Source organism: Podarcis filfolensis, assembly GCF_964270895.1.
Source record: "Podarcis filfolensis genome assembly, chromosome: 1".
Classification (NCBI taxonomy): Eukaryota; Metazoa; Chordata; class Lepidosauria; order Squamata; family Lacertidae; genus Podarcis; species Podarcis filfolensis.
Genome location: NC_139604.1, coordinates 68,708,136 through 68,734,111, shown reverse-complemented (window position 1 = coordinate 68,734,111; position 25,976 = coordinate 68,708,136). Strand labels below are relative to the sequence as shown.

At 39.9% G+C, this 25,976-nt stretch overlaps 2 protein-coding genes and 1 long non-coding RNA gene across 6 annotated transcripts in view; 2 read left to right on the top strand and 1 right to left on the bottom strand.

The window, feature by feature from the left end:
- Positions 1–9,567, top strand: part of LYVE1 (lymphatic vessel endothelial hyaluronan receptor 1) — a 13,157-nt gene extending 3,590 nt beyond the window's left edge. Inside the window, exons 3-6 of the mRNA XM_083600008.1 lie at positions 1,669–1,808; positions 3,686–3,958; positions 6,978–7,056; positions 7,864–9,567. Coding sequence (XP_083456134.1) covers positions 1,669–1,808; positions 3,686–3,958; positions 6,978–7,056; positions 7,864–8,050 — 679 coding nt within the window. The 3' untranslated portion in view covers positions 8,051–9,567. The remainder of the gene's footprint in view (positions 1–1,668; positions 1,809–3,685; positions 3,959–6,977; positions 7,057–7,863) is intronic.
- LOC310756447 lies at positions 2,484–10,987 on the bottom strand. Of its 3 annotated transcripts, none has more exons than XR_014544882.1 (3): positions 10,359–10,569; positions 6,094–9,516; positions 2,484–3,512 (listed from the first exon to the last, which is right to left on the bottom strand). It is a non-coding gene; the product is annotated as an uncharacterized lncRNA (long non-coding RNA). The 3 variants fall into 3 exon arrangements; XR_014544880.1 differs by lacking the exon at positions 2,484–3,512 and adding an exon at positions 10,911–10,987 and having other exon boundaries at positions 6,482–9,516; positions 10,359–10,420; XR_014544881.1 differs by lacking the exons at positions 2,484–3,512; positions 10,359–10,569 and adding an exon at positions 10,585–10,962 and having other exon boundaries at positions 6,482–9,516.
- On the top strand, positions 10,983–25,976 carry RNF141 (ring finger protein 141). 2 transcript variants are annotated; one of them, XM_083600200.1, is made up of 6 exons: positions 10,983–11,191; positions 13,009–13,211; positions 14,183–14,291; positions 16,444–16,625; positions 20,670–20,777; positions 22,606–25,976. In XM_083600200.1, the coding sequence occupies exons 2-6, from the start codon at positions 13,069–13,071 to the stop codon at positions 22,754–22,756; spliced, it is 693 nt and encodes a 230-aa protein (XP_083456326.1). In that variant the 5' UTR covers positions 10,983–11,191; positions 13,009–13,068; the 3' UTR covers positions 22,757–25,976. The 2 variants fall into 2 exon arrangements, with proteins under 2 accessions (XP_083456326.1, XP_083456327.1); XM_083600201.1 differs by lacking the exon at positions 10,983–11,191 and adding an exon at positions 11,302–11,440.

The window sequence follows — 25,976 nt, the reverse complement described above, 5'->3', positions numbered from 1 at the left end:
GGGGGCCGGCCGCACCAGGTGCAACATCTGGGGTTAGGGCAAATCCATGGGTTAGGGGGCGCAAATCCACGGGTTAGGGGGCGCAAATTACTTGCCTTGCCCCGGGTGCTGACAACCCACGCTACGCCACTGGCTGTGACTGTCTCTGTTCATTTCCTTCACAGAAGGGATTTCAAATATTTAAGTCTAAGTCCATGGAGTAACATCCAACATTAGTCGTACTCAGAGTAGACCAAGTGAAAAATTGACAGGATCCTGCTATCCCATATCACAAACTCCTTTTGAAACATCCCCAAGTTTCCAAAGAGACGGCCTATATGACAGGAAGAGTTGCTGTTCAATACTTGTAAGCCCCAAAGCCTCCTTAGGGTCACAGAACTGTTTGTGTAGATCCTTAGATCTCAGAAATAGTTAGTAATCAAATCATTGACATCTTTGCACATTTTTATAACATGTATTTCATTCCGTTTACACTCTTGTTTTACATTACTTACCATGTAACATCCTGACTGTGACATTATACAGCTTTTCATTTCCTCTTCTTGCCAATTTTATTAAGTCTGAATCTTAAACACAGTTATTAGGAAGTCACCCCCACTGAACACAATGGGACTTGCTTCTAAACAGTTGTGTATAGGGTTTCAATGTGCAGAAATCGCTAAAGTCAGGGCTGGCCCAAGACGTTTTGACACTTGCGGTGAAGCACAAAATGGTTCCTCCCCCCACCCCCACCAGAGAAGAAGTGGTGTGTGAAGATCTACATCGGGAATGGGGGCAGGATAAATATCTACATCGGAACATGGGTGTGAGGAGCTCCTCCCTATGCCAAGAGGTTGCTGCATGAGGGGATGCTGAGAAGGCAGCAGATCCAGTCTTCAAGGCGCATGCCACAGCTGTCACTGCTACTGTGGCAGCAGGCATTGCATTCTTTGGAGGTTGCATTTGCTACTCCTATGGATCCCGCTGCCTGAATTGGTCACCTCATCTTGCCTCCTAGGTGGGCTGCCCTAAATAACGTTTTTTAAAAAAAAAAACCAACAACAACCAAGAAGAAAATTTTTTGTGTCCTTGAGATAGTGTAGTCGTGTGTGACAGACACTTGCTATTATTGGATGAGTTGTTTGATTATGCTGAAGAACCACATCAAATACATATTCAGCAAGAAGGTGGCATTAAATTTATACATGCTTATTTGCAAGTAAGCCAAATTGCACAGTGATGCAGTCCAGACCCATTCATAGGCATTTCATCCCCCTATTTAAACATATGACAATTTCATGTGTTAGACTACAAATGGCAAATCTTCGAACCTGGATTGCAAATCCATAAAGTTGTCAACAGTAGAAAATATTGCCTATCTTTTTAAAGATAAACCTGTGAGAGAACTTTTCTACAGCGTTATTTGCTTTTCCTTTCTTCTATAAAAGCTCCATGTTGCAGAGTAGGTTGTTTCTAAGGGAGAAACAAAACTTGGGCCTCACACAATTAATCTGTCTGTCTATCTATCTATCTATCTATCTATCTATCTATCAGTAAGCAAGCAAGCTATTCAATGGCCCACAGTGACCAGAATAAACGTTCAGTTTAGCTTTTATATGCTAAATTTTATCAAGTACATTCTTTGATATGGGCATACGCTTAACAGAAAAACAATGTTTTCCGTTGTAGTTTTGGCTGGATACAAGAAGGGTATGTTGTCATTTCCCGGATAACTCCCAATGAAAAATGTGGTAGGAATAACACTGGAATAGTCGTCTGGAGAACCAAACATGACTATCGAGCCCATGCTTACTGTTACAATTCTTCAGGTGAGTGAGCCAAGATAATGAATCAAGCAATAATATTTTGTATCAAATCTCTTTCTTAAGCGGATGTAGCGACATTTCGTGTGAAGGCTATCCAGTTGCCATGAGATCATGGCCAGCCTGCGCCACCCACCCCACAACTTAAATTTTCCACCATCTCTCAGTTTACCCTGACTCTTGGATAAAAGGAACTACAAGTTACACATAAACTTTCAACCTGAGAGAGGAAACTATCCGCTAACTTCTCTGTGTCCCCTTGGTCAAAGTGTATGGTATGAAAGGGCAGTAAAGCAGGCAGGGCGGAGAATCATTGGGTGTGTCATGGTATGTTGTTGTCAAGGTTTCAGATCAAGCTTTGTTACAGTGGACTCTCCTTTCTTTCAGGTTTTAAAGTGGAGGTTGGATGGCTATTAGCCAGAGATTATTTAGCTGCAATTCCTGCATTGCAAAGGGTTGGATTAGATGACCCCATGGGATCCCTTCAATTCTATGATTCTAAGATTCTATGAATTAGGGATGGGATGGAACTATAAGGAATGAAAGGGAGAGCAGATAGGCAAAATTAAAAAGAAACATTTTTCTCTCTAAATTCTAAAAGTTCCCCAATTTATTTCCTCATAAACCTCTTGAAAATTACTGATGGTGTACCAATTGCAATGCACTCTGCTAGATGGTGCATGATTTTTAATTGTATTTTATTGCTTCTTTTATTTCTTGTATGACAATTTACATTCCATACAATTCAAATTGTGATAGAAAAAGATACCCTACTGGTTGATACTGGATCAGAGTGTCTCTGTCCTTCACATGATGATGATGATGATGATGATGATGATGTTGATGAAATTTCTGTACTGCGCTTCATCCTAGGATAACAGTGCATCTTACAATATAAAATCACAAAAATACTACCTAATAATGAGTGTGTTAATCTCTAAGAGTCTTGGTGTAAAATGTACTTGGATAAATTTGTGTCCTCTCTGTGACTTTTGGCATCACTTAAAGACTCTGGTGATAAAAGTAATATCACTCTGTCATTCAGCATCCTATTCAGTCAATGAAAATGCGTCATCAGGCTTCCACCAGGGACTCATATGAAGAACCGTAAAGAGGTCATTTCCTTCTATTATATTAAAATGTACTCAGAATGGCCATTGGTGTCATAATAGCTTTCAAACTGTGTAAATTATATAAACGACCTTCAGAATAAGGGATTAGTTATTCCTCAGGATCACATTGGCAGCTCAATTCTCTTGCTGCATTTAATATATCAAAGCACCTACAGGCTACAGGCACACACAAAACATGCCTTTAAAATGTGGTTTTAAGTACCACCGCAATGTAGTGGGTTGGGTAACTTTCTGAACCAATGTTTTTCCTGGCCTAAGGGCCAAACTAGATGAGATGTTAATTTTGTGAAAGCAATGAGTAAGTATGTCATTTCATTTAAATAACCACTATTAGGACCAGATGTGCAGGAATTTAATGCTTTCGACTCCCATTATGCTCCCAATTTTCCTGTTGTGAGCAGGAGAAAGAGCACCCAGCAAAACATTTTTTTCTAATGGATATTCAACCTTCCCTGTTGTTAACTGCCATACTGCTGCTGACACCTCCTTCTTGTTTCTCAGGGATCCCACTTACGCTGACAGTGCAGTTCCCTTAGCTTAGCTATTAGAGGCACTAGGGTGAGGATGATGAAGTGTACTTTAAACAAACAAACAAACAAACAAAAAGAAATAGAAATTACCACCTGATTTATGATGGTTGTAGCAAGGAGGAAAGCGTTCACTGCAATTCAGTATGAAAAGTCATTTCAGCTGCATGCAAAATGCTAGTGTCAATACATCTCATTGCACCGCTTTCCCTCATCTTTTCAGACACATGGATTAATTCCTGCATACCAGAAGAAAGTACAACTGCATCCCTGGACGTTACTATGGAGGCAAACTCTACTTCTGCAGTCTTGCCTCAGGACACTTCAGCAGTAGTTCAAACATCTGAGTCACAGAAAACTAAAGAGCCTTCAAAGCTGCTATATCGTATTATATGTGTAACGCAGACCATTTCACCAACAGCACCAACTACGGAGGATGTGATCCTACATCTCACGGCAAAACAAACTGCCTTTAGAAATGATTCTCTGTTTGGAGGTAAGAGCAACATCCCATTATTTAGCTTAGAGAATTATATGTATGGCTGTTTTCATACTTTCCCCATGCCTTCTGGTCTTTTCCAGTGGTATAACAAAACATCAGTAGATGTGTTAATGCAAATAAAAGGAAAGCTAGGGCTTCATCTGAGGTTTAAAAAATCCATATTGAGTGGAGGTAAGGGAAAGGTGACATTTTGAAGCAAGAAGCTGTAAAGAATGTAAACTAAACCAGACCTGCAGGAGTGAAGGGGATTCTTCATTTCTGATGTATTTTAAGAATTATTTATTTTTGGCCTAGCCTAGATCTGTTTCAGAAGACTCTTATTTTAATATTACATCCCTTGGGGAAAAAACAACTGACACCTCGCATTAGTATGGCTGAGGAAGCCCCTGGTTTGAATCTTGCCTCCATCATGAACCTACTAAGGTTGTGTTCCCACTTTCATTTACTGTGCACTCACTGCCTTTCCACATGACATTATCCAAAATGCAAATGAATCCTGTTGTTATGAAACAGTACTCTCTGAGGATTTCTCAAACCAGCTTCACACCAATGGTAATCTTACCTTCATACAGACTTGGAATATGCACAATCCAGTCATGGCAAAGAGGCAAAATGTTTAGAAACGCTAAATAGCTGTGCCTAGAACAGCAACAAATCGACCAAGGGGTGGCTACCCAGGTTTTTATGTTTAGTGGTGCCTAGGACCTAGGGCAGGATGTAAGTGGTGTTGAACTGATTGGAAACAGTGGCCACAGTGGTCTCAAATTCACCATATATGTAGGTCGGCTATTGCCAGGAAAGACCAAGAAAGTTGCATTTGACTTCAAAAGAGGAAACTTCCCAAAAATTAGATTAGGGAAAAGGTAGATGAGAGAAAGTGAAGAATGCTTGCGGGTTGTTCAAAGCCACAGATCAGGAAAGGTAAAGTCTTAAGTGTAGGCAAAAGTGCCACCTACTCCAGAGGATTGAGGGGACCCGACGTGACGTTCTGATATCACATGCCTGAAGTCATGTGACACCAGGACACCGTACACGGGGCCTTCTAAACATTGAGGGGGCCTGGCCCCCTAAAAAAATATATTGAAGGGCCCTTGAGTGAGCCGGCACCCTTAAGTCAAGGGTCTCTTGTTGGAAGTAATCTTGTCATAGGCCTAGTGCTGGCAATGAGTGGAATTAAAACAAGCAATGGGTGAGGACAGAGCCCAAGATAGGTGAGTACCACCTTTTCTCTCTTTCCACCACCCATTCCCCCATTTTCCTCTCCTTGATATCTGCATGAAATGTGGTTGAGGGCTATAACTTGCCCCCTCCTCCAGGTTTGGGTGGGTTTCTGCTGCTTACTTGTTTGTGGGAGATGTGCTAATTTTGAGATATAAGAGAGTTCTTCTTCCCACGTATCCAAAAGGACATGACAGACAGTTGCTGCTCATCGTGGCTGCTGATGACACGACAAAGTAGTTATGTCAAAGAATTCTTAGTCAATCTCATTTCAGTCCAGGGATACTGAGCTACAGAAGTGGTTTCAAAGTCTTTTTTATGGAAATGTCCTGCCAGGGTGGCCAGAAAGAAAAGCAGATCAACTCCCGCACCTTTAATAGTTGATTAGAAGAGGGATCTTCAGCTAATCCTACTGTTGTGCAACCTATGGTGGCTAAAAATTCCCTATTCTACTAATTATTAAAGGTTCATGAGCCCTGTCCTCTTTTGCATCTGGCCATCATAATTTCTGCTAATGGAATTTGCCATCATGAAATGGGATTTATTCCCAGGTAAGCAGGTGGCGCTGTGGTCTAAACCACACAGTCTAGGGCTTGCCGTCAGGTTGGTGGTTCGAATCCCCGTGACGGGGTGAGCTCCCGTTGCTCGGTCCCAGCTCCTGCCCACCTAGCAGTCTGAAAGCACGTCAAAGTGCAAGTAGATAAATAGGTACCACTCTGGCAGGAAGGTAAAACGGCTTTTTCGTGCGTTGCTCTGCTTTCGCCAGAAGCGGCTTAGTCACGCTGGCCACATGACCCGGAAGCTGTCTGCGGACAAATGCCGGTTCCCTTGGCCATTAAAGTGAGGTGAGCACCGCAACCCCAGAGTCATCTGCGACTGGACTTAACGGTCAGGGGTCCCTTTACCTTTACCTTTAAGTGTGCATAGCACTGCAACATTAGATTTTTCTCGTCAGTCTAGATGATGACATCATCTTTCTCCAACTCTGAGAGGACAAGAACAGAAATAAAGTAATGCTAACAGGCATTTTGGGGTGGCTTAATGTTAAAAAAATTATCAGTGCCAAGATTAATCTACCAACTACGCCCAGGCTGAATCATATGCCAGGACACGGTGACTAATTAGTTGCACATGCTCTGTGGGGACAAGTTGTTCAGCAACAAAAGCATGCCAGTATGACAAAAATTCCTGCTGTTCTGTGAAGTTCCAGGGAAATTTTTTTTGGCCACAAAATATTTTGTATATATATATTTTAAAGTGTGCTGCTTTAAGACATTTTATAACACTTTTGGAGTAGAAAGAAAAAAAACATGGTTTTTCAATTTAAAAAATCACATTTTCATATAAAATCACATAAGTGAAAACAAAACCAACAGATCCATCAATATGAACGAAGGACATCCACAACTCAACCAGTCACAAAAACCAAATACAAGCTAAAACAGAAATATATTAGATACTTTTTTAAAAAACAGGGAGAGAAAAGCAATTCCTGAAAACAACATTCCACAATGCAAGGAGTGTAGCAGTAAATGTCCCTTTCTTGGCTGCATATCTTCTAATCTCTTGCAGAGAGGACAAGTCAACTGATGAGAAGCGAGTCCCTGATACAGAGCAAGCTAGTTCCTCAAATACTTCGGTCCTGAGCAGTGAAAGTTTGTATAGGTCCAAAACGCCCCCTTGAATTCCCATCCACAAATCAATGTTGTGTGCTGACCAGCCTTTGGAAACCACCAGACACGATGGATTACCCTTCACACTCTTTGATTCTAAAACAATCTGTTTATCTCTCTAGGTGTACCCACTGCCCTCCTTGTGCTTGCCCTCATCTTCTTCACAGCAACAGTTGTTTTAGCAGTCTGCTATGTCAAAAAGTAAGGGTACTTTTTTGTTTTATTTGCTACAATAAATATCCATATGCATCTTTATACATCGGCTGCCTTGACATGTGCACATTCAACATGTTGACCAAGGAAGTGAGCCTTGGACTCTGTAGGTAGAATGCTTTGTGCAAGTCAGCCTCTAACCCTGTACCTTTATTGGCATGTATATTCTTTTATGCAGTAGAAACATAATACAGGTGAAGCACATTTGCATATGAATGTACGCTCAAAGGCATGTGTTCATATATAGTGTTCTGCACATGGAAGGGAAGTGCATTTACATAATCTGCATGTTATGGTCTCTTCATAGATGTAGCGGTGGGGGCAGGGGGGCAGCTGCCCCCAGATCAAGTAAAACAATAGAAATATTTAACTAACTGACCAATCACGTCAGTCCTGCTCCCCCCCCATATGTCTCTTGACCACCAGATCTGTGACCCTCTGTGGAACAGCAGCTCATAAAAGAACCTAGCACTAGTGCTCTGATCTGGTCCTGGGATTTTACCTAAATACACCCCTCAATTCTACTGGGGATAAACACATGAATTGGGAACTGCTGTGCTGCACAGAGGCATTTATGTGGCTTTGGTGAGTTTAAAGCTAACTATACAGCATCCTAAGGGTTATCTGAGTTGTCCTTGCACCTTCTCAAGAATATGTTCATTGCCTGCTTCAATTCTTTGAGTGGCAAGATGTTCCAGACATAGTGCAAGTGCTTAGTTTCCTTTGGAGAAGGAAGCATTGGAGACTTATGGTTACTCGTCCAATTTCCTAACTTGTTCCAAATTTTGTTTAAAGATACAAGAAAACATTTCCATTTTCCAACAAGGAGGAGAAAAAGGTAGAAATTGAAACCAAGAACATCAAAGAAACAAAGACAAGCGTCAAAACTCCAGAGCAGGAACCCAAGGGAAATGGGAAAAACACAGAAGAATCTCAAGCCAAGCCTGAACCACGGGTAAAATGTTTGGAGGCAGAAGTTTAAGAAATGGCATCCAAATGGACATATCTTAGATGAACAAATGACAGATATTAGCAAATTGTTTATAAATGGATGGTTGTAAATACTGCCAAAGTCAATATTTTTGTCTCTCTATGCAATTTGTACTTCATGCATATCAGCTATACCATGTCATTACAAAAATATGCCTAGTTCATTACAGAATTCCATAAATGGAAGGGTTAATGTGGAGAGGAGAGAAAAGATCTGATTCACATGGGAAAATGTGGCACAAGCTTTGTAACTATGAAATGTTGTATCCAACTTTTCAGATAAAATTGTACTAAACACTTCCCTATAGGAATCACTTTAAGCAGGCAGTCTTCTCTCTTTCTCTCTCCCTCCCTCTCTCTATTTAAACCAAAGACAATTATAACACAGCAATCATTTGCATGACATTCTGAGGTATGTTCCATCCTCTTCTATAGAGTTTTCTCTGCAGCAACTGTGTTTAGGATTAAAACATATCTCTCCAAAAAAACATGTTGCCATTGTCACATTCATTATCATACTATGGTATACCATTTTATTTATTAAGATTGCTTTGAAAAGACAATATAATTATTTCTATACAACTTTCAGGGAGATATATTTTAATACAATCTTTTGAAACAACACAATTGGTTTCTAATTGTTATGGACAGTTTTTCCATCTTAATAAAAAAAAAATTGCAGAAATAATTTTTGTAATGTTGTATGGAGATCATCTACAAACCAAAAAAGCATACAAAATTGGCTTTTCTTGCCATTAGTTAAACTCAAAGTGCATATGTCAGGCCATAGTAAATTGTTTAATGGTGGCATTTCGAACATACCATTGATACTTATAGGAGTCTAACTATATTTACACCAAAGTAAGTAAGTAAATGGGGTCAGAAAGAGTCGGACATGACTAAACGACTAAACAACAAGAAGTAAGTAAATCCAAGAAGGTTCAGTGGGACTACCTAGTAAATTTTACTTCTCAAGATGGGCAATGCATATTGAATTGATTTTGGATGTGGGCTAGAATAACACATAGGAAAGAAATTGACAAGTAAACACAATGGATAAGATCCAAGTTCCACTTCATTTCATATACGAGAGGAATCCTACTACAGAGCTATGTTTTTAGCATCCTGAATAACTCTGTTACACAACACTTGTGCCAAGCCTGAATCAGTAGTCAAAGTTCAATGAATAACACAGTTCTTAACATAACAAAGCATCACTGAAGCACACACGTCCACCTAAAAGACAAATAAATTATCTGTTGAAATCTGATTTACTCTACCTCTTGGAAATGAACCCTTGCAGGAAATACCTGAAAACAGTTACACAAAGAATGATGGGTTCCATTCAATAGAAACTGACAAGCTGCCATTCTTCAATAACATATGTAGGATTCCCACACTTGATCTCCAGATGTTTGTTGACCTTTATGGAAAGGGGGAGACTTGACTATGTACTTCCTGCAGGAAATATGCAAGATACGAAAATATTAAACCAGGTTTTGTTGCAAATAGTTTTCTTGAATATAACTTTAACAGACCATTTAGTACACCAATGGCCACAATCAGTTCTTCAAGATACTATTACCCATGCTCATTATTAATTTTCTCAGTGTGTTGCCAGGGATTCCTTGTTTATCAGGATTTTTTGTACTGTGGATTGTCCATCACTGCTGAATGTCTGTCTCATGCAGCCGCAGGGAGTAATCTACCAGTCCAAATCGCATGTGGTAAGGCCCAGCCTTGCATGAACTGAATGTGCACTTAGAATGCCCCCCAGTTCTTAACATGTAGGGGGTTTGCAGCAAACAAGTCCATGTGGAAAGGGTTCATGAAGGTAGGAAATTTTAAAACTACTAATGTAATTGATCCAGCATGTTATTTTAAAAAAACTTGTTTAGTCCTTTTTAGTAGTGGTTCCCAAACTTTTCTCCATGGACCACTTGAAAATTACTGAGGATCCTGGTGGACATGATGGGAACACAGACTCGTTCCCAAGAGTGGTTGCAGTAGCAAAATGCCAAATTTTGAGAAAAGGAAAGATTCTGTGGTATGCAGGTAGGCAGTCAGTTCCAACATTGCTCTTGTACCAACAATGGGAGAATATTAGGTTTTCAACGAGCAAATTTTAAGTGCATTTTCGAATCTGCTATCCATGTTATAAATTATTTGCCATGCAATCCTATACATTTCTGCAGAGGTCTGCCCTGTTGATTGGGACTTATTCCCCATCCCACTAAGCACAGTATAAATTTTCAGCCTTTGATCCTGTTTCTACTCCTCTACAAGCAAACAAGACTCACCCAGCTTTTTTGCCATGGATTTAGAAAGGCCATGGGTGTAGCCGGGGGAGCAGCTGCCCCCCCTAAATCAAATAAATAAATAAAAATACTTAATTGTCCAATTGCCTTGCAGGTAACTCAGTTCTGCCCCCCTCCTTACATAAAGCCTGTGCCTCCTAAAATAAATCCTGGCTACATCCATGGAAAGGGTTTGTGTATTATTGTTGTTGTTGTTGTTGTTATTTACTTAAGTATTATTTCAAGCACATTAATTGTTGGCAGTGTGGCCACTATAGCTCTCCGGTGGAAATTATTATTCCTTGTGAGAAGGACGAATAAGAGCTGGGGGAGAGGGCTGCATGAGTTTTATTCTTATCGGCTGGTGAGTGGGTGGGAGAATTATAACCAAGCGGGACTGTAAAACTGTAGCCCGCTTTGGCAAAAAGGCGATATAGAATCGCAAAACTGTAAGAGATGGAAGGGATAACGAAGCGCGAACTTCCTCACTGGAACTGGAGAGAAGGGGAGCGTGTTAACCCTTTTATAACCAGAGTCGGGAGGGGATACTAACACGGCCAGGAAGAGAATCGCAACAGGAATTCTCACGAGGGCAGCTTCTGTCCGTCTCCTAGCAACCAGAAAAACCAACGGCAGGCAGAGGGCGCGCGGGGGAGCGGGCGAGGGGAGCGCGAGGATACGTAAGCCGAACGCGACGGGAGCCGGTTTGGCCCATATGTCGAGCTTTCGCGGCGCTCGCCTAGTTGTAACCGCGAAGAAGAAGAGGAGCGAGGCCTCCTCTGCGCCCGGAGGGAGGCGGTGCCCGCGACCAGCAGCAGGATGCCGAGGCGCTGCGGGTGAGGCTGGAGCTCCCTCCGTTTCTTGGCTGCGGATACAGCGCCCCGAGCCGCCCTTCCCACCCGCCGTCCCAGCCCAGAAGCCTCGTTTCGCGGGCTCGGGAACTGAGGAAACCCCGCCCTCGGGCGTTGGGAGGCCCGGGAGCGCCCGTCTCCGTTTCCCTCCGGCTGCGTTTGGGCGCCTCGGGCCGCGAGCGGGGAGGGAGGAGAGACGGCGTCGTGGCGGCGGTTCTCCTCGAGGGTCTCCGGGTGGGTGTGGCGCTGCCGGGCGCGGCCCCGTGAGCTCTGGGACCTCGGAGAGGAGAAGGAGGGCGCGGCGGGGCTGCCTTTCGCTCCGAGCCCAGAGCGCAGCTTGGCAGGTGCCCAGCCCCGCGAGGGGTTCGGCTGCCCTGCCGCTCTGTGCGGTTTCTTGTTGATTTGGGGCCGGGTCTTCCGATTCTCCTCCTCTTTCTGACGAGCACGCTGCGTTTCAAAACCGAGTTTGGAAAGTAAAGCTGTTGCCCTGCTTTGTGGGGCCTAAGTGGCTGACAACAACAGATCGCGGTACCTCTTGTGCTAAAACGAGGGTCAGGAAACTCAAGCACGTTCCAACCTCGAAAGGACTTTGAGCCACTTGTTTCAAATATTTCGTCAAATATATATGTATACCGCTTTGTTGTGTAAAAAAAAAAAAAAGCGCACAGACACACAAACAACCTCAAAGCGGTTTACAAAAACACTTGTGTCCCATATTATTTTGAAGTGCTGGATTCTCCTGTGATGTCAACCTAGGAGGAGGCTGGGGTTGGTATAACTGTTCAGCCACCTCTTGGGTTTCCCCCCAAAAAGAGTGTTGTAATTACTTGTTTTTTTTACAAAAGATCAGATTGATAATAGGTAAATCAAACATGTTTTTCTTTACATGCTCACTGTGGTGAAATAGTGAGGAGGATTGCCTTTTTTTAGAATTACAGGTTAGCGAATGGTTGAAACATTTGTTTTAAGGAGCTTCTTTCTGCTTGTTTGTTTTTGTGTAAAAAATAGGTACATTGGATGTGATATCCTTTTACTTTTGTTAGGTTAAAAAAAAGTTTTGCCTCAGATTTATTATGAGCATGTGATATTTGGTTGCTCATGGATCTCTGTTATTCTATATATAACTTATAGAAGTTTGCAAAAAAATGAACTGCAAAGTAAAGACTTTTACAGAGTGTGCCGTGTACCTGCTTATCTGTTTTAGGAAATTAAAGCATTTGGTCTGTTTACTATTTGACAGTTATTAAAAGAATTTGTAAGCTAAACTACTATTTCTCAGTCCTTAAAGTACATGTTAGTAAGTCCTTATTTAAAATACATATATTTAAAACTAACATGGCAAATTGCAGCTTAAATTATAGTAGTTTCTAAACCACATGTATAATTTAGGAAGTGTGTTCCATGTTCAACCTTTTAGATGCTCTTCCGATTAACAGTTTATTAAAACTTGCTGTACCCTGTTATTTTCTGGATGGCTTAACATGAATAGCCAAGCAATTCATGAGCAGGTGCTGCATTTTGGTCTACAAGGTTTTAATATAGCAGATGCATTGTGGTTGACTGTGATTGCATTTTGTGTATTACAGTTTCTGTTCACATAGTAAGTATATTCACAGGGGACTAAGTACATTTGCCTTCTTGTTACAATAGTGCTTGTGGTTGTGCAATTTTGGTCTTGGTATCTTGGTGCATAGCTGTTAGCAATTTATTAAAAGCAAAAGAAAAGCACAATCTTGATTATTTCATCCAATGTTGATTATTTCATACTAATACAGTACAACGTTTTTAAATTTGTTTATCAGAAACTCTCCAAATAAGTGGATCTGCCTTTCTTCTTGGATGCTGAGCTAAAGAACGTCATCATGGGCCAGCAGCTCTCAAGCCAGACACACTCTGCTATTAATAAGCTGCCAGAAAAAGTAGTCAAACATGTATCCCTGGTTCGAGAAAGTGGTTTCTTGACATATGAAGAATTTTTGGGGAGAGTAGCTGAAATGAATGACACGTAAGGCTTTTTCAGTTTATTCTTTTGCATTTAAGATGACTCAGTATTTGAAAGAACATCCTCCTTAACACTACAGGCAACTCCTTGTTTGCACATATTTGGAACATGCCTGACCACCCACACATGTGCCATTTTTGGCTGTGGAATGACCGACATGCGCAGTGACCCAAAATGCAACCCCTGCACAAATGGGGAGTTGCCTGTATTCCAAAATGAATGTGTTAGCTGTTTCTGGTGGTGGTGGGAAACCTAATGAAAGATATACATCAGATGTTCTATTCAGTGCTAGATAAGAAACTTTATTAAACTACTAGGTGTTCTGTCTCTTTGATTGTAGATGAGTGAAATATAGTCTAGCAGTTTACATTAACGGTGAAATGTGCATGTTTATAAAATTCCACATGGATGGCCATTTTAGTATGTTGCAGAGAGGGAAAGCATTGTGGCATCTAACAATAATGTAGTGGTATAAGTTAGTGCTGGCTACAACCCACCTTATGAAGTGTATGTTCATAAAGTTTTTTAGCCAGAATATGTGTAGGGGGAAGAAGAACTAATTTATTTGGCAAGGTACTATATATGTAGCTGCCATCACAGTTTACAGTACTGGGTTAGATGGACCAATAATCTGTAAGGTAGCTCCATATATTCATATTCTTTAATTGCATTAAAATATATGCCCTCTGTAGGGGCACAGATGAGGATGAGAGATAGGAGACATAGGCAATGTGTTACTTTAGGAATCCCAAGCTGAGGAAGATTTATGAAAGCTACATCGTCATTTTATTGTGTATTAAAATATAGATGGTAGTTGTACATCCTCAAGGATGTCTGTTTCTTGTGTATGTACTAGAATTGGATCTCTAGATTGAAGTGTAGAATAGTGGCTGTTCTCATTTCTAATCTAGATTGAATTGTGCTTTACAAATTTATTTCATACTGTGAAATAAATGGATGTTAAATAATTTCAGAACTGCCAAGTTGGGTTCTGGCCAGGACAAGCACCTGTTATTTGAAGTACAGCCAGGTTCAGACTCCACTGCTCTCTGGAAGGTAGCTGTTCGAGTCGTGTGTACTAAGGTAAGTTTGTAGAATGGTAAAATTTCTGTAAATGTTGATGCCGGGGGGTGGGGGTGGGGGTGGCATTTCTCCTATATCTTTGGTGGGGGTGGAACAGATATTTTTGGAAAATTGATTTTATTTCTTTTTCAATACTTGTTTTTTAAAGTGCTCTTTACATATCAAAAGTTACTTTGTTACTTTAGGAACATAAAATGCGTCGTGTATAACTTGGTTTCCATAGAATGCTGGGTATATTAAAAGCACTGTTTATTCAGACAATAATTGCAAATTGAATTTATTTTTTAAGTTTTTGTTACAAATGGAGTTACAAACTGCTGAACTGCAAGGAATCTAGTATCTCTTTGGTTCTGCCAGCTTAGGAGGAGGTGGCAAAAAACAAACAAACCCAGAAACCATCATTATAGTAAAACAAATTATTACATATTCAGAAAATTATTATGTCTTCTCCAGTCCTCAGTAGTGTCAGGCAAACATAAAAAGAGGTGAGGGGGAACAAAATTCAAACGAACAGTACATGAAATTTAATCTGTCTCTTTTTCTAAGACTTCCCTGTCTTATTTCTTCATATTTGTCATCCTATTTATCATGGATTTCTAAAAACTGAAAGTTTGCCATAGCTGCTACAAGTTTCTACCCTTTCACATGTCAATGTATTTCTTGATTTGATGTGAGTGTTTCCAAACAGATCAGTTTCTTTCACATGCTGCAGAAGATGGAGAAATCTTAAGTAGATAAGAAGCAATAGGCATCAGAGGCTGTGTTGTGCAAAGGCCTTGTTTGCGGGAGGGATATGCTTGGCAGAATCCCTTATTACATTCCTTGGCCAAATACCTGAATTATTATTATTATTATTATTATTATTATTATTATTATTATTAACATTTGCTTATATAGCACCATCTATGTACATGGCTCTGAACACATTTAAGATAGGAAATTTTACTGGGGGTGGGGCTCATACGATCTAAAACAATATAAACAATACAATAAAATCAGTAGAGCAGCATCACAAAATTCAAGGTCATTAAGGGAACCCAGTAAAAGAGTACAATCAATCATGTCAAAGGCCACAAAAAAATCAAGAAGAATAAAGATGGAACGTAAACCCTTTGATTTGGCAACAAGAATGTCATTAGTATGCTTCATAAGTCATCTCAGTAGAGTAGAGAATAAAATCAAGGGCCAAACTAAAATAAAGAAAACCCAGACAGAAAGAATAGACAACACACTCCAAGAGTTTAGAAGCAAAAGGCAGCAAAGAGATGGGACAATAACTAGAAAGAGAAGAATCAGTAGATTTTTTTTTAAGAATAGGAGAAGCTGTAGCATGTTTGTATATTAGAGTGAATGAGCCAGAAGAAAGAGACATAGAAGTCAAGATGGAACCAGATCAAGAGGACAAGTAGCAGGATTGGAAGAGTCCAGCACACTGGACAGCTCCTCTACAGAAGAGGAAACAGTTGAAAGACTAAGGAAAGGGGAAGGAGCCCATAAAACCACCATAGGAAAGGAACAGAAACAGCAAAACCAGTATGAACAGTGTGAATCTTACTATCTCAAAAGGCAGCAAAATCCTGAGCTGAGGGGGAAGGAGGAAGAGGCAGTGGCAGTGGCGCCACGTGGGGAGGGCCAGAGGGGCAGTGGCCCCAGGTCTCGCCAGCCCCTAAATAAATCATTTAGAAAACAAAAAAAACTACGGTGGTGGGGCGGGGAGGGTTAAGAAAAAAGGTATCCAGATTCTCCCCACCCCACCCCACTCCCGGAAGTCACATCTCTGTAAGTATGTGAAAGTTGTTAATTTTCTGATTCATCTCAAAATATATTGAGAACTCAATATATTTTGGTTGGACTTTGGTCCCATACGTAACTACTTTTAAAGTCTCGGTGTTGTGTTGTTTAATGCAACCTTTACAGTCATTCACCCAAGTCACTAAAAGGGAAACTGTATGGATGGCCTTTCAAATGACAGGGTCATTGTGAGCATTCTTAAGCCACCCACAGTGTGAGAAATCTCTGATCTTTGTACCATCTTTGAACTCTCTGTTTATGTCCTAGTTGGAGTGTGTATGTTTACATAGATGAGCATATGCTGAGCATAGATAGTGAGGTGTTGAAGCAAAAATGGTAAGACTGCTTTCTGTATGTTTAGATAAACAAGACAAGTGGTGTTGTCGAAGCATCAAGAATCATGAACTTATATCAGTTCATGCAGCTTTATAAAGATGTCACGAGTCAAGCAGCAAGTGTTCTTTCGCAGAACATTGCCTCAGAAGGAGCTGCCGAGGATCTGTCATCTGTTGCATCTTGTCAGGCCAGCATTTTGATGGGAAGGTATCTCAGTATTCTAAGAGATCCATTTATGTTTGAAGTTGAGCACACAAATCTCTTCAGCTCATTATGTATACATATTCAAACTCTCTCATTCAAATATATGTATATATATATATATATATGAATATTTTGCATAGAATAAAAGTTTAATGATTATGCTAGTAAGTCTTTCATCTCAACTTGGATGACAGTACATCTAATTAACTATTACAGTTACAAACTTCTGTTTTGAGCTGTATGCAAATAATACATTGGTAGGTTGGTACTGCATTGAATGAGCACTTGGGAGCCTGTTTCAAATTTTGTATATAATCTTGAGATAGAGACATGTTCTTCCTGCAAAGAGATTGTATAATGAAAATCATCTGTTTTGCAACAGAAGCAAATCTATTTGCCATGTAAACTGGCTATCCTTTTTGAAACATTGCTTGAAGCATAGTCTTTCTCCGGATATGATCTGTTTCCACTTTTACTGAAGGTGAACTCTTGAACAAATGCACACATGCTACCTTGAACAGGTTGCATAATGTTCTTATATTTCCTGTTAAAGACGAGTACAACTACAAATACAATGGCAGCAGTGGAACCCTAAGTGTGTCTATGCTTCTTACCTATAAAGAGCAGAATTACTTTTTACTTCACATAGCATTACAGAATCTTTTCCTTTTCAAGTATGTATGAAACAGTGCTTTAAACTGGGTTTCAGACTTACGATGATCTAAGGTGTTTGTCTGGAAACAAAATGTAATGGCTTGAATAAAATGGAAGCACTAGACCACCTATGGCCTTAATAACTCTCTGGCATTGAATCAGTGGCCAACAGTAGGAACATGGGAAAACTCTATTTTTTTAAAAAAACCCAATAATACTTTTATTTATTTATTTTCATGTTACAGAAGATAAATTTTGATAAAACAATTGTTACAGCAGTAAACAATAAGTAACCTGTCCTTATAAAATTACATACTTTTATTATGCTATGTGTTAAAGTTTCATTTGATTACTCTAAGAGATCACACCACATTTTCTCATGAGTGCTGAGTGGATTCCTGCCACAGTCGGAACAATTTATGTATTCAATAAACATTTGCCATATGTTATAAAAGGAATATGGATTGTGCTTGCCCTTTGCCGCTCTCACCTGGCATGTTTCTCAGCCAGTGCTATTGACCATACTCTGTTATACCAAGAATCAATGTTCAGCCTATCACTGGTTTTCCAACATCTGGCTATCTCCATGACTCTATTTTTTGAAACACTTCCCCCCTCCCTATTTTATACATAGGGGTGGCCAATGTGGCACCCTCCTGATCTTATTGAACTTCAGCTCCCATCATCCCTGACTGTTGTCCATGCTAACTGGGGCTGGCTTGCTGTGGTGGACACTATTCTGGCTACCCCTGGTCTGGTTTCAGTGAACAGTGTCATATAGTGATAGGCCCACATGAATCTTAGGTTTACTGAAATATTCTGGAAAGGGGATGGGTTGTATCTTGGTGTTAGAGGGCTTGCCTTGAATGCAACAAGTCACAGGCTCAATCCCCAGCATCTCCAGCCAGAACCCAGGGAGGACCCCTTCCTGAAATTCTTGAGAACCACTGAGTCAGGATAAGGCAGCTTTCTATGTTCCTAGGAATCATTCTTCAATCCATATTCCTTGAGACATGTACAGTGGTGCCCCGCAAGACGAATGCCTCGCAAAACAAAAAACGCGCAAGACAAAAGGGTTTTTCGGTTTTTGCGTTGCTTCGCTAGACGATTTTCCCTATGGGCTTGCTTCGCAAGATGAAAACGTCTTGCGAGTTTGTTCGCTTTTTTCTTAAAGCCGCTTGAAGAGGCGCAGTTGCGACGGACCGTGCTTCGCAAGACGAAAAACATCGCAAGACGAAAAGACTCGCGGAACGAATTAATTTCGTCTTGCGAGGCACCACTGTATTCTGTTACTTCCTCTTGCTTCAACTCTTACGTTTGTTTGATGTGATATGGGTGGTTTCTTTTGTTCATTGAATGGTGTTCAGAATAAAGCAGTCTCTTTCAATGCCATAGTTGTCCACCAGTATAGAACAAGGAACTAATCCTTGAGCTTTGTGGAGAGGGAAGGCCGCATCATCTTACATTCTCCAGGGTGCCCTAGGATTACACCTTAACTTTTAGTAGTAGCAAGGATAGAGCTGCGCATTGCATTCTTAATCTAACTTGAAGAAAATTTATTTAAATCTGAGCAACAGTCAGAACTGTTCTTTGTGGCTGTTTATGTTTTTTGGCATGTGAAAGTTGCTTCTTAGGTAGGTCTTCAACTTAAACTCAGAAGACTTGGGGAACTGGTTCATAAATGGTAGCCTGTTTTCTAATGAGTGGACAGCAAGTTACTGGAATCTGTGCCTATTTTGTTTTAGATATTCAAAGTGATGAGTGTTTGCTAGTCCTGAGGGATGGCTAGCTGTTCAAGGTAGTTTTAATGCCTAGTGGTGCTTATGGCAAATGTAAATAAAACATCTTTTTAATTAGGAGCAATATAGAGGGATTCTTGTTTTGAGAAGAGAACTGCTACATAAATAAAATTCCTCAACAATGGAAAATATGAAAATATAGTATTGATTCTAACCCTGGGTGTACATTTCTGCAGCAGTGATTTACTTTAGTGGCTGTGAGTTTCGTGTGCAGACATATCTTGGTGGATGAAAAATACCTGATATTTAGATCAAATATTCAAATGGAAAACAGCAGTTGACATGTGATCATAGAAAAATAAATACAGAGTACACAAGAAGTGGGAATAGATTCAAGGACATAAAATGAATTTCTTGATCTCATGCAACAAAAATAGGGTGCCAAGAACTTGACTGCTGTAGGAAAATGTTTTCTTTTGGGCAGAGTAATATCATAATATAATCTTGTGTGCATACTATAGTAATGCTGTTTGTCCTGTGTTTTCATGCACACATTAGCTTTATTTTGTGTTCAGAGCTGCAGCAACAAAACTATACAAGTAGTGAAGCAAACCCCAGCATTGACAGTTGTCTAGACATTCTCTTTATTCTTAGTGGGGAGAATTATGATTTTATCTGTCTCTGCATTTAAATGATGCATATAACTACTAGTGCTAATACTGTTTAATGGGAGTGCTTTGGCCAACTTGCATCTTGCAAACATTTTGTCCCCTATCCAGAAAGACAGGCCTGATAGTGCTCTGCATGGAAGCTGCTGGAACCAGACAGAACACATTTTCCTGTGTTCAGATGAAGTAGAACCAATAGCTATGCATGTATATATGCAGGAATGCACAAAGATCAAAGGTGGCTAGCCCACATGAATTGTGCCCACTTACAAATGTGGAGAAGCATTGAATCCACCCTTTCTGGGCGATATGCTCTGATTTTTAACACTCAGCATATATTATGCTGATTTATTATTTATTTAAAACATTGGTACCTTGCTCAACGCGACTAACTGCAAAATCAAACCATATAACAATAAAACAAAACCATATAACAAAACCATATAACATAAGTTATAAAAACATTAAAACTAAAAACAACTGTAGAAAAGCAATAACAATGTACCAGCAATGAAGATTATTCCAAACAAGCAGAAACATAAAACTATTTCAGTGAAACAACTATCTAGAAGCCAAAAGCTACATTTACAAAGATTGGTTTGGATAGTTTATGGAAGGCCATTAAAGAGGAGCGTGAGATATACCTCCCTTTGAGAAAGTTCTCTTCTCTATAATTGTGCTCCGGAAGCTAGTGGCTTTATATGTATTGGTTTTATATTGGATTTGTTTATAGAGAGCAGCTGTTTTGTATGCAACAGGAGATTGCTGGATCAGACCAGTTGAGATAGGCTAGAAAACCTAAATGTAATGCAGTAGATATTACGTGGCTTAGCCACCCATGAGCTGGACACCATATTATGAAATACAAACATGCACAACAAAAATAAAAGTTTATACAGAAGAAACATGCTGAGCAATGCCAAAATATAAATTTATCCCACTTCTAATTGCTATGATTGGGAATAATAGTTTTATCTGTATTGTAGGGTGAAACAGCTGACTGATGAGGAAGAATGTTGCATCTGCATGGACGGACGAGCTGATCTGATTTTGCCATGTGCTCACAGCTTTTGTCAGAAATGCATTGATAAATGGTAAGTTTGTGACACAGGCTCTGATTGCATTATTCTGTGAAGCGGTCCTGTGAAATTTGACCACTTTCCCTAGAATAAATTTGCTGAAAGGCACTGAAATAACACATCACTAGCTTTGTCTTGTAACAACAAGAATAGAAACCATTGATTTTGGTAGATAGCATGAGGTAAGGGATGTGTTATGTGGGAGCAACAAGCGAACTGGATTTTGGCAAGAAAATGTGTTCCTTTGTTGGGCATTCCCTGTTTAATCTCTTAAAAGATAAACCCTTCAGGACAAATGCCTGGCAAGTTGCTAATGTCAAATCAAATTGCTGTTCATGTCAGCATCAGTCTGCATATATATATTTAAAACAAAGGACTGAATTCAACTAAACAGTTGCACTAGCTGAAGCCGGCGTGAGTCCTAATTACACGATGGAGCTCTGCCCCCACAATCAGACCAGTGCATGGGGGAAGGGCAGAGCAGAAATGTGTGCATTGTCAGTTTGTGCTTTTGCACAGTTTTGACTCCCAATGTTGACAGTGTCCAGATAATGGAGAAACTGTTTCAAACTGGAGCTTTTGCTCTGTTTTGATTATGAAGTTACTTCAGAACCTTAAAAATGAAGGCTTGAAGGTATTTTGAACTGTGGTTTGTATCTGTATAAATTCTACTCAGAATAGATCCATTGAAATTAAGTTAGTCATGTCCATTCATTTCATACTTTTGAGTATGACTAAGATTGAATACAACCCTTTGAAATTATTACAGCACATTATACCTATATACCTTTAACTAATGATGCTTTGTGTAGGAAACAGCTTCTAAGTATCCAATAAATGATATGTCTTTAATAGAATTGCAGCAGGGAAGATAGCTTCTTAGGGTAGCAGCCACCTGTGGTGCAAAGCAGATTCAACTTGACTCTATTCCAAACTAGGCTTGAGCAAATAGTCAGCTGGACAAAATGGTTTATGTAATCTGGTTTCAGGATTTAAAGCCTAAAATCTTGTGACTTTTTTAAATAACTAAAGTCTCATGTTCTAGTCTGTCTAGATTACGAAGATAAAGAGGGCTGCCAGTTCCATTTGAAAACTGAATGGAATCTCAGGAATCTCTAGAGGGCCCCACTGGAATAAAATTTTCATAAAAACATTCACAGAACTCTGTTAACATTTGGGCATTAGTGATTTCCAAGATGAACATTAAACTGCATTGTTCTTTCATACCACAGCACTCTATGTTGTTTTACCAGGGATTTTTTTTATTTGACTCTGGAAGGGGATGTTACCAGTCTACCTGACACTGCTAAATACCTCCTGCAAGAACATTGTTCAGTTTTGACACAACAGCTTCAGGATGTTCACAAATTGGGAAGAATCCACAGTGCCGCCCTTTGAATTGAAAGATTTCAAAGGGAGGTCATAAGAGGAAAAGGGAGGGGGGGACAGGAAAAAAAGGAAGTTAAGGGTGTATAGATTGACTTTGTGTACCCTAAGCACTAATTATAGAAGAAGCAATGGTTTTAAATTACAGAAAGGTTGGCTTTGGATTAATAATTGGAGAAGATCCTATTTGGGGAAATTCCCAATGATAAAAGCAACAGAATATAATCAGTTATAGGGGTACTGTTCCTTGGTGGATTTCAAGAAAAGGCATGCTAGTCATGTGTTGAGGATTGTTTGGATATTTCTCTTCTATGGTAGTTCTAACATACTGCAGTAAATCTTCTCTAGTCATGCCTGTAATATTCCATTCTAACTTATAAGCAAAGGTAGCAATGGGTATTATTAATACTTCTTAAACTGTGTGATACTGACTTTTTTCTTCTGGCTTGTTACACAGGAGTGGTCACCACAGGAATTGCCCTATATGTCGTCTGCAGGTGACTGCAGCCAATGATTCTTGGGTGGTATCAGATGCACCTACAGAAGAAGATATTGCTACCTACATACTCAACATGGTAGATGAGGCAGGCCAGCCTCACAGACCCTGACAGGAACAAAGCCCATTGCCTTGAAATCTTAAAAGATTTCATTTATTGTTTCATTTCCTCATTGTATTGCTTTCTATAAAAGTCGTAGGTCTTTAAAAGTGACCATTTGTCTATGAGCCAGTTGTACATGTTTATATTTTTAAATGCTCATCTATAATCTCTCTGCACGTAGCACCTGCAGAAGGATATGTTAAGAGTTTTCTGACTTTCTATGAGACACTGGAATAGCTAATATTTGAGTTCTAGTATAAGCTCTTCTGTGATCATTTGTTGAAACTGAATTTCATTATAGATGGTCCAGAAGAATGTGGGAAGTTGCTGAGGGCCTGTTGTTCTAACCCTCAGAAGCAATCCTTCTTTATGCAAGTATGTGTGTATGCTCATGCCTGCCTGCTTACATGAACAGGATTTTGTCCCACATTTACATTTCAGTAACGTCTACTGGCCCCTTGTGGCTTGCTTAGTATTGACAAATGCTTCCTTAAATCACCACTAATTGTAGCATGTTGTTTTGAGACAAAATTTTCTGATGGCACACAATTTTGAAAAAAGGCTTTTGCATTCTTGTTCAGGGAGAATGAGTTGTCTAGTCAACGTCAAATAACTTCCCTGGTTCACCAAGTCAGAGCTGCTTGCATTCAGGAATAAATGTGTTCATACCTTTGCTGATCACAACCCTAACCCTAACCTAACCCTAACCCAAATTTTCTGATCACACAACGTAGCATCTGACTTTCAAGCTTTTCTAGACTTCCATTGTTAAATCACCATTATAGCCGTAAAAAAACCAAGATGGTGATCTGAGGTAAATAGATGGTGCTAGACTCCTTTCTACAGGTGCAATATGCTTTACTGTAACAAGAAGGAATGTGTTCTTTGACCACAATTGTTTTGCTTCAATGTCTTATGGAATCTGTAACCCTGAAGCCTGTACTACTTGTTCTCAGGAGTATTGGTACCAGGACTGGATCCAGGTTTAAGGGTGGCACTCAGCAGATTATCTTTTTTGGGGCCCTCAGATTACTTTGTTACAGTGGCAGATGGCTGCAAGCAACCATTTTACATTTCTAACAGCATCCTGGAGGAACTCTGTATGGAGGCATTATGGAAAATTTTAAATGACAGCTTGGAGGAGGGATGGGGAACCTTTCCAGCCTGGTGGTCCAGATTGTTAATGCCCCCACCTTGTGCAGGAGTTTGGCAGGTGGCTAGTGGCTGGAGCTGCACACCTGTCAGTTGTCTAATGTCACGATGTCTAGTGACATTTTTGCCCATAGGGGTCTACAGAAGCCTCCTACAGAAGAACAAGGCAAGATAAGACTTGGAGTTGAGCTTCTGAGAATGTTCACAGAAGCCACTCTCAAATGCTGTCTTGCCCTGCACTTTGAAAGGGGTTTTGCAGGCAGCATGATTGGCAATGTCTGCAAATACCCTTTTGGCCAAGCTCTACCCTTATCTGCTGCACACCTGGGATTGCTGGAAATGTGTGAATTGTAACACTGCTGTTTGAGATTATGTTAAAGTTTTGCAGATACTTCAAGTTACTTGCAGGTTTAAAATACTGGTTAAAGACTTGTTGTAGAATATATCTGAACTTTGCAATACAGAATATGATAGGTATTTCTGGCTTGTTTAAAGCCATCAAGTTCAATCTAGACAATTACAATATGGCTCAAGTTGTTTCCCCCATCTATAATGACTTGCCAAAATCAGGAATTAGCAAATTAGACTACTGAATTCAGTGACATCTTTGACCAGTGTTAGGTTGTAATCCTGATATAATTTTCTTGGAAATGGTTCTCACTGCTAATTGATGAACTTCAGTGTGTTTAAAATCATAGTGAACAGTGAAGGGTTTGGGGATTTTTTTGTTGATTGTAAAACTGATCATGTTAATTTTCCCCACCCTTGTCCAAAGTATTAGGAATTGGCAGAAGTGCCTAATGTTTTAACAGCAAGTGTTTTAAACCTAGTAAGCTCTTAAGTCTTCCTTCTTTAGTAAAGATGATCTTATCTGTTGTTAATATGACTTATACTTTGATTTTTTTAAATGTTAGGGTAATATTCAATGTTAGTCCTACTCCGAGTGAAGGAGTGAAGGTAATGGACATAGCTAACTTAGGCTCATTATATTCAGTGAGTGTACTTGAAGTAGGACTAATTTGAATAGAGTTCATTGAGGCCTAGATAAAGCCCTGCATACGAGACTCAAGCAGCTTGAAATTGGCCCGGTTTGCATGTCACAATAAGTTGACATTTTAATTGTGAACTTGCCTGCCCCCTCCCATGAGCAGTAAGCCAGAAATAAAGGTTTGTTGTGACTTTCTGTGTGTGTAGCAAAACATATCTACATTTCTACCACATAAGCCATAGAATGGATTGTTCAAACAAGGTGGGAAGAGAAAGCATGGTAGAAGTGGAGGTGTGTTAATGATTAAACTTACAAAAACAAACTGGCTTGTTTTGAAATACTAACAAGGCTATGAGTATATAGTCTATGATGTAAAGATGCAGGGGTACTTTTGATTCTAACACTAATAATGAAGCTTGTAAATAGGTGTAAACTTTGTGAAATGTATAGCATTTTAAATTAATAAGTATACACAGTGGTGGAAGTACTGTAAAATGTATCTTGTTAAAATGTAGGCCACTTTACTCCTCTGTGCCACTACTGTTCCTCTCTTCTGCCTCCATGTCACTGTAGTTTTGTCCCTGTCTCTGTCTCTGAGTATTAAAAGGACTGGCAGCTCTCTAAGGCTATGAGAGTTTACTCCGAAGCCCATGGAGAAAGATGCAGTTCATCACTGAGCAGCTTTCCCATGTGCTCTTGACAGACACCCTGCACATGGCAAAATTACAAAGCTGCTTGAACTTACAGATGAGCAGTAATCAGCTAAACTATCCCAATAGTGCAAGGGTTTCTGCTTGTGCAGTGGGACCCCACTGCCCCTTGTGCCCTCAAATCTGCTGCACAGTTGGGAGAACCAGTCAGATTTAGGGCGCTCACAGGGAGAAATGGTCCATTATGCAAGCAAGAAATCCTTGCTGTACTGGGTGGATTTCACCCAGTATGTGTTACCACCAAAAACACCATTTATGTTTAAAACTGTAATATAATTCAATATTGGAAGAAAACTTGATTTGTCAATTTAATAATGTTGAATAGTTTTAGAACTATGACTTTTTTAAACAGTGAATTTTCAGCAAAAGTTGAATTATG